Source organism: Gigantopelta aegis, chromosome 3 (genome assembly GCF_016097555.1).
Source record: "Gigantopelta aegis isolate Gae_Host chromosome 3, Gae_host_genome, whole genome shotgun sequence".
Classification (NCBI taxonomy): Eukaryota; Metazoa; Mollusca; class Gastropoda; order Neomphalida; family Peltospiridae; genus Gigantopelta; species Gigantopelta aegis.
The window spans coordinates 39754224-39763780 of NC_054701.1; the positions used below are offsets into that span (position 1 = coordinate 39754224).

The window sequence follows — 9557 nt, forward strand, 5'->3', positions numbered from 1 at the left end:
CCTTTTTTGAAGTGAAAAGCAGTTAATTTTTTAGACCTAGCAGGTGAAATAAAAATTCACCTGCTAAAATTACAAAACAAATTGCAGGTCATTGTTCAAGAGATGGATGTGTGTAAGATCATCTCATCTTCTAGTTGGTCTTCTATTGTAAAAAAAAGGACGGGACGTAGCCCAGTGGTAAGGCGCTCGCTCGATGCACGGTTGGTCTGGGATCGATCCCTGTCGGTGGGCCTATTGGGCTATTTCTCATTGCAGCCACTGCACCACGACTGGTATATTAAAGGATGTGGTATGTATTACCCTGTCTGTGGAACGGTGCATATAAAATATCCTATGCTGCTAATCAAAAAGTGTAGCCCATGAAGTGGCGACAGCAGATTTCCTCTCTCAATATCTGTGTAGTCCTTAACCATATGTCTGATGCCACATAACAGTTAATAAAATGTGTGTCGTTAAATAAAACATTTCTTTCTTTTTATTTTAAATAAAATGACAGCAGGTCATATTTTAATGTATATTTTGAGCCCTGAGATAGCTGCTCAAGCTGTTTACACAGCTTAGGATAGTTCAACCACAAAAATTAATTCAAAAGGAAATGATGTAAAATGTACAAAGTAAAATTGAGCTCTGTCGCAAATGTGTTTTTTATTCGATGAACATTACTTTTTATATTAAATGGTGATTTGTTTTGTTGGTTTGTTTCAAGTGTCTTGTGTGAGTGCATGTTTTTCATTCTATTTTTCAGATGGGTGAACATCATGAGGGAATCCGTCTGCAAAATGGCATAGTACCGAAAAACTATTTCTTACAGCCTTATTGTTTGTAGGTGCTGTATGAAATTCGTGCCATGAGTTTGTGAATTGTTTAGTAATTCAATGCTGAACAATCTCACAAATGTTACACAGCACTTAATATAGCTATACTAGTACTAGTATTACTAGCATATTTATTAACAGGATGTGCATGGTGCTGTCTAGACACTTATGATCTGTGAAATTCATGACTTGATTATGCTTACACTGTATTAGTGGTGGTTAGGAGCACAGTCAGCAGTAAGAATGCTGGTTGAAACTATAAAGTGTCGGTTGAGCCCAACCAGTGCCGACCACCATGAGTAGAACACTGGAAGACTGTGGACAGGTTGCTGGATGTGTATAAGCACATAGATGGTGACTCTTTGTGTGAGTATTAGTGACTAGAAACTCTTCCAACACCTTTAATACAGAGAGGCTGTTACTTTAGAGGATTGAGGACAAAGAGGTGTGGATACGACTTATTGCGTGTCATATGATATTTATTGCACTTTTTTGTTAGACAGTATTTATTGCACTGTGCATGTTCAATCATGTAGATTGTTATATATATATATATGTTTATATATATTATAATATGTGACAGTATATGCGAAAAAGAGTACAGATGCATGACGTAATTCACCAAAAAATGTTTTAATGATGACATGTTGAATTTCATTGTGACACATATTCGGACACCTGTTTGTTAGAAATGCTGTCAGTGTGTAAGTATTTAATATATTACAACAAAAGCAAAGCAAGTGTCTGTTAATTGTCGTCTGTTTATTATATTTTGATGATGAAAATAATATTTTGACTGGATTTTATTTTCTTAAAAATACTATCATAAACATCTTTACAGTCTGACTTTTAACACATCATTAAGTACATATTTGAGATTCCCGTTATTTCATATATTATTGAGCCAAAATATGTAGACATCTCCTTATGACCACAGGTTAACAAAAATGTATTGCAAAATATGTTGCCAATTTTCCTCATCTGTGCTCTCTTTCGCAGACACGGTTACATATGCTATTGATCTTGGTTGAAAGTACAAGTGCCAAAGTCTTGAAAAAGTGTAAGTGTATTTGTAGACGTAAAACATAATCTTTGACAGATGAGTTTTTCACAAAACGTGTAATGATAAGTTATGTGTAAATTTACCTTTATGTTTGTGACTGGCGCCAAGAATACATCACTGCTCACAACAGACATAAAGGTAAAGTTACACTTTTCCAAGAATATGGCTCCAGTCATTAATACTCAGTACATAGTTTATATTCTGTATATAGCCTTATCAGTATTATTATGTATTATAATTATTTCATGTCCTTATCAAAAATGAAACAAACCAGACAAAAGCTACATGTATATTTGTATTAATGTCATAACAATCAAGATTATGGTAGTGAAGCGTGTGGATAATAAAAAATTTTTTTTGCCATTTTTAGGAAAATTCACATAGGCATTTATGCATTCATTTTATGCACTCTATCAAACATTAGCATTTTTCATAAAATGTTTTCAGTATCTGTTTCCATGATTTATATACATTTGTTTACATTCAAGCATATTATACTGGACATAAAACTTTCTATTTAAGCTTCTAAGCCCCGTTCCACAAAAGAACCATAGTAAAGGTTAATTGTAGAGACTTAAGGTGAGTTTTACGGCTGGCACACGTAAGCTTTACAGCCGTTTCACAAACCAATCTTTAACAATTAAAATAATTTTTTAAAAGATTAGTTAAATTAGTTAAATAATACATTACCAACTATTCACTTATATGAGACATCCACGAAGTAACGTTGTCAGTTTATTTGCTAAGCAATAATTGCTGAATGCGTGACATGAGAGTTATTTTTATTAACGTTTTACAATTGTGTAGCAATCTCTGAAATTTGTGTAGTGACACGATATTGAATAAAATGTTCCCTGCCTGGGCCCCATTCCACAAAGCAATCTTAGCCCTAAGATCACCTTAAATGCATAGCTACCTTATGCACTAAGGTGATCTTAGTGCTTAGATCGCTTCGTAAAACAGGGCCCTGGTCCAGAACAAAAGTTAATGTGGTTAGAATGTGAAATAATCCAGTAGGCTATCTCAGAGGGATCGATATTGCAACAGGTCACAACTTGGGTTGGTTCTCAGTCCTTGCATAAATGTGTAAATTTATGTACAGACAGAAAAAATATCTGTGCAGTCAGTGCTACTCCATCTTTAACAAGATGTGTGAAAGGTCATGGTATCAACCCCAGTTAATAGAATTCTCTCTGAAATTAAAATTAAATTATAATGTTTTGTGTAATAACACTGATCCTGCTGTTATGTTGCCGTTAGCTTTATTGTGCTGAATGACATGGGTCCTATGAATAGGACATTTGTGATAAATCAGCATTATTGTAGTTTTGTATTTATTTCAGTACCATTCAGATTTAAACCTAGACTGACAATATTGGTTGTATGTTACAGTATATGTTACGATTTCTTGATACAGTAATATATATTTTATTGAGAATGTTTCCATTTGTGCCTTTTTAGCTATCAGGTTGTCCATTTACAGCATTCATTATCTGTTATCTGTTATTCCATCTGTTTGTCGGATATTTTTGTGAATATCGTCATAAAAACAGCTACTTCATCTGTTCGTCAGATATTTCTGTTAATATCGTCATAAAAATGGCTACTTCATATGAAAGCATATTTTACATAACATATATTTGTTCTATGTGGGAGTGTGAATTTGTATTTTAAATTTACAAAATTTATCTTGAAATATACATGTATGTTAGCTATAAAACAGTGCTATGTTAAAGTTAAAACGTTTGTTTAACGACACCACTGGAGCACATTGATTAATTAATCATTGACTATTGGATGTTAAAGATTTGGTAATTCTGACTCGTAGTGAACAGAGGAAACCTGCTACATTTGTTTTAATGCAGCAAGGAATCTTTTATATGCACTTCTCACAGACAGGATAGCACATACCACGGCCTTTAATATACTAGTACCAGTTGTACAGTGCTATGTTAGTCTAAGGTAACTTGTAATTGTTCTTCATAGACAAGGCCATGTGCTTATAAAACTTAGAAGACCTGGCTAAAGTTTTTAACTACATACTATGGTAAAGCACTCGCAAGAAATGCCGTCGGTCTAGGATCGATCCCCATCGGTGGGCCCATTGGGGTATTTTTCCCATACCTGTCCGTGCACCACAACTGATATATTAAAGACTGTGGCATGTGCTGTCCTGTCTGTGGGATGGTGCATATAAAAGATCCCTTGCTAGTAATGGAAAAATGTAGCAGGTTTCCTCTCTAAGACTATATGTCAAAATTACCAAATGTTTGACATCTAATAGCTGACAATTAATAAATCAGTTTGCTCTAGTGGTGTTTCTTAAACAAAACAAACTAACTTTTTGCAACTAGATACTACATGCTATTTGGATGAACAAGACTGTATTAAAGCCTTGAGTCTAGACTTTAAAGTTTTAGAAGCTTGGGGCTAGAAGCTTGATACCAATTTAATTTACCTCTTACGGTCATTTGGAGGCCATACAACTTGGTTTCCTTCAGTGTTTTTGGAAATTTCTTGAGAAATCAAATAAATTGTTAATCAAGTAAGTTTTATAGACCCAGAGAGGTTTTTATTTATATGTTACTCTGATTAACGGTGTGTAATGGGTGCCTGACTTTCTTTTTTTCTTGTGCCGTTTCTCAAGTAAGATAGTAACACAAAACCACACTGTAGTTGTTCTGCAACACAGTACTACAAAGAATAACAAAAGGTGTCTTCCTAAGGTGATAGGTGACTGCTTTATACAGGTGAGAAAAGACAAATCGGCCTCATAAGACAGTGAGCTGCTAAACAGAGGTCACTGCTTGTGCTGGTTTGACTGTATTATGTTAAAGATTAACTTATGAATATTTTCAATTTAATTTAATTATTTTGTAATTATTGTAATATAACCAATTTATTTTGTATATATAAATAATTCTTATATACTCCCAATCACAAGTTAATTAGATGTTTTTATACAAGTGTATATTCAAGTACTAATTAAATTTATAAATTTATTTTCTAACAAAAAATATTTACTACATTGTGTTTGTAGATGTATATGTACTTTTACATTTGCTTGATTGTTTTAGCTCTGCAATAAGGTATAGTGCAATGGAAAATATTTAATCATTACAATCTCTTTACAATGTATTTTCATTTAATTTTATGTGAAATTTTATACATGCTTGTACATCGGCTAGCTCTAGTCTATAAGTGAATGTTAATCACTAGTGTCTTGCCAATGGCCAATGAAAATGTTTTTTTAGAACATCCAGTTAAGTAGTCATTAAGTCAAATTGTTACAGAATTATGATAATGTTTGTCTTTTTTTTTTTCATGAGATTTTCTCGTTTCATAGAGATGGTTGTTTTACTGGATTTATTTATATACATGTAAATAATATTGGATGCTTTAAAACAAGTTTTTGAGAGATTCAAAGAGCAATATGTCAAAAACTGAACATTGTCAAGTTATAAAATATTGTACTTATTTACTTGCATGTTCCAATATGCAAACTTAACATTTTTGTTATTATTTAACTGACATCACTCTCTTCTAAGTTCGAATGCATCACAGTATATATATGTATATTAAGTATGGAAAATTAAGCAGTTTAGACCATTTGTGATTAAAATATTTGAATTTTGATAATTTCATCGCAAAATTACTGTAACCAATATGGTATAAACAAAATTTGGTTTCTGAAAGTGTCATCAAAGATGATTAATTTAGTAGGTAATAGCAGCAGTAAGATGAACATGTTTTTATGGTAATGTTTTCATTTTAGGATAATGCTCTTTGGTATATTAGAATGTTTTTGTTTGGCTATCTGGTATATAACGTATATGTTTGAGACTACAATACTTTTTTATTTCGTGATTTTCACTTTTATTTGTAATAAATTTGTAATAAATAAATAAATAATTTAACTCGTGCATAATTTTTCCATAATTAAATCTAAAATAATAATTTTAAAACGTCCTGCACTGAAAGACGAGGGGATTCCCAAATAATTTGTGGCTACCATCTTTGTTTCTTTTGATAGTTGACCTAAAACAGTGGTGTCACTAGTTAATGTGTGTGACACAATCTTAAGAGTTCCCCCTTAAAAAAAAAAAATTCTACTAGTTAATGGAATTATTTGGTTGTAATTTTTTTTATAGGCATATAGCTGAAGGTATAAACTTTGTTTCAAAGCAAAAATTTATAAATATTTTTTTGCGGGATCCACCATTATTGCAACTTTCACATAGCACCTGTAATAAACAATATTGACACAGCTTTGTTGAAATATTCATTGCACTCTGTCCTGTACAGATATGATTTTGAATTCAATGGAGTGTTATTTTTATTGATTTCTAATGCACCACATCACTTTGTCTCTGAAGAAATGTTTCTTTATTTGACCTACTTACAGTATTTTTCATTCAAAGTACTTCTTGTGCTGGGGTGTCGTTAAGCATTCATTCAATCATACATACAAAGTACTTTCATTTTCTTTTTGAATCAAGTTTTAAAAAAAAAACAATTTTACTAAAACCACTATTTAAATGTTTTCCTATCTGAACTAAATACAAACATATTTTTGTTTTTAATGGCTTTATGCATTTAGCAAAAATTGGTTGTTTCACCAAATGGTATTTGTCCTGTAATTTGTCTCTCTTTGTAACATGCACAAGTTAATTTACTATTACCTCTTCATTTTAATATTTAATTTGTATTTTTCTTTCTAATTAAACATACTTTTTTTTTTTACAAAATGTTGTACTGTATAGGGTTTTTTCTTCCCCATCTTCACTTCTAAATAGAATGGAAATAAATTGAAGATACAACCAGGTATGGCCTGTTTGTCGATTTGTCCAACACTACCGGTATATATCTTTTTCTTGTCTTCCTTTTCCCAGTTCCTTTCCTCTCCCTTTCTCCCATCCCCATGTCTGTATCCAGTTCCTAAGATTCTTCTCCACTACATTTACATGTATTAGTAATTGACTATTGTATTAATTATGAAATTTGTACTACAAAATTATGTTAGTGACACTAAGGGTTGCGGAAATAGGGCTGTGATTAGTGAAGATGCAGGCTGGGGGAAAATCCTTCATCACCACCCCCAACCCCCACCTCAGGGGGAAAAGTGCCTCTTTATTTTACAAGTGTCCTTTTGGTCTACCAGTTACTTCTGGAGAAGACGGCCTCTGTTACTGTGCCATGATTACATTTTTACTAACCCCACCAATCCACCCACCCACCACCACACGCCCCTCTTATTTTATGCTTAATATAATTGATCTTATTAAGCTCTAACAGTGAATCTTTGTGTTTGTACTCTTAAGAGCCATTTCATTTATGTGTGCAAAGGTCAGAATCAGTTGCTGTTAATAACACTATTACAGAAACTTGTCATTGCTTATAATAACAAATGTTATGAGCTGCTCATTCATTATCACAGATTGTATTGCACTGAATGGTTGTTTTTTTAATGATTATAGCTATTTCAATTGGTGTTAGGTACCTGTTTATAATGAGGTCAAAGTAAAGTTTGTTTTTATTTAACGACGCCGCTAGAGCACATTGATTTTTTATCTTATCATCGGCTATTGGACGTCAAACATATGGTCATTCTGACACTGTTTTTAGAGGAAACCCGCTGTCGCCACATAGGCTACTCTTTTTACGACAGGCAGCAAGGGATCTTTTATTTGCGCTTCCCACAGTCAGGATAGCACAAACCATGGCCTTTGTTGAACCAGTTATGGATCACTGGTCGGTGCAAGTGGTTTACACCTACCCATTGAGCCTTGCGGAGCACTCACTCAGGGTTTGGAGTCGGTATCTCGATTAAAAATCCCATGCCTCGACTGGGATCCGAACCCAGTACCTACCAGCCTGTAGACCGATGGCCTGCCATGACGCCACCGAGGCCGGTTAATAATGAGGTCAAAGAAAGAAAGGCATTTCTCTCTTTACATTATGTACCGGGTATATGAATTATGGTATTACGATATATATTCAAATTTAAATATGGGTTTCAAACCTAAAAACATCATAGCCCTAGTCAGGATTAAACTTTGTTCCTGTGTTTTGGTTTGCACTTCCAAATTAAAGAGTCAAAAGGTTTCAGTGACATTCAGAAATTATGTTTCAGAATTGCCTTTATGTTGAAAAAAAAAATGAAAAAAGATAAATAATCTGCTCAAGCAGTAGTATATTTGAGGGAAACCTATTACAAAAGTCATAATATTGATACAGTGAAGTAAAATAGTATTGTAAAATGTTCTGCTTTTACTAATTCACTGGATTTTGATTAAATGACATAAGAACTAGTTGTACATTACAGCTTTTTTAATCTGTTATGGAATAGGCATCTGCATTTAAGAACTGTCATATTTGTATATTTTCTCCACACTACATTAGTTAATTAGTTTTAACTTTTGTTGAAGCATATTGATTCCTTGGAGGTTTGGGGTGTAGGTTTTGTTTGTTTAAGAGTTTATTTTTATTTTTATTATTTTTTTATATTATTAAACTAAAAGACAAGGTCATTGTGACATGTTAAAATATTAATCAAAAATCATGGTTAGAGTGATACATGTTGTTAATTAAAATAATTTTCTGCTTACAACTCATCGTCTAGATTATATCCCTTACTAGTCCCCTACTGGTCGAACATGCATGCAGGTTGCTGTTCCATGAGCTATATATTGTACACTGGTGTCAGAAGTGGGGTAGAGCCAGGGTTATACTGATACTCTGAAGATTAAATTATTACCCTGTCTCTCCCCCCCCCCCCCCTCCCTTCTTTTCTAGTTGAAAGGTGTACGACACCCATTCATACCCACCTTCACAGCTAGTTGCTGGAATTTACCGACTCCTATATTCTGTAGAATTGTATTAATTTATATACGTAGGGTAAGTGGGTATTATTAAAATGTATATGTGATTGTAATAAGTACATGTACCTGTGTGGAATTCAGTGTGAATATTTGGAGCTATTTCTGTGTAATACATTATAGGCTGGGGTCTAATCATTTGCACATATCAATTACCATCATTAAAGGGACAGACCCTGGTTTTTAAACACTAAGGCATATTTTTCACCTAGACTAGTTTCAACCTGTACAAATTAACACTAAGTTTGGTTAATTTACAAACCTGTAACCAATTTGGATACAACAGAGTGAAACAAGAGTCTGTAATGTTGAAATACCCTCAAAAATAGACTAAACCGCGACTCCATAATCTTTACTTCTCAGAGGCATGTGCGGGGTTTTTTAATATGAAAAATGCATTTTGTGGTATTAGAAACACCAGGATGACCAGAAACACTTCGGTTGTACAGAAATTAATAATCTAAAAAATAAAATATAAGTAATGTTTGAGTTCAGTGATCATAAAATGGCTCTAATAGTGAAAAACATGCCTTAGAGTTTAAAAACTAGGATCTGTCCCTTTAATATAGAAGCCAAGTAGTTATTTATGTGGGGGTTTTTTTTTTATATAGACCTACAATGACAAGTCAGTAACATACTAGTCTGACATGATTTGTAATAATCGGGGTGGGTAGGTTATAAATATAGTGCTATTTTTATTTTTATAGAGCCTGCTGTTTATTTTATTCTGTTGTATCTCTCTGGAGTTAAGATGTTGCACATCAAAATTAGCAGACTTGTTTTCTGCTGGCTTTTGTGACA

The 9557-nt window shown here is 33.1% G+C and overlaps 1 protein-coding gene across 1 annotated transcript in view; it reads left to right on the forward strand.

The window, feature by feature from the left end:
- LOC121368030 (FYVE, RhoGEF and PH domain-containing protein 6-like) overlaps window positions 1-4034 on the forward strand; it is a 31371-nt gene extending 27337 nt beyond the window's left edge. Inside the window, exon 19 of the mRNA XM_041492541.1 lies at window positions 746-4034. Coding sequence (XP_041348475.1) covers window positions 746-788 — 43 coding nt within the window. The 3' untranslated portion in view covers window positions 789-4034. The remainder of the gene's footprint in view (window positions 1-745) is intronic.
- The last annotated feature ends 5523 nt before the right edge of the window (window positions 4035-9557 follow it).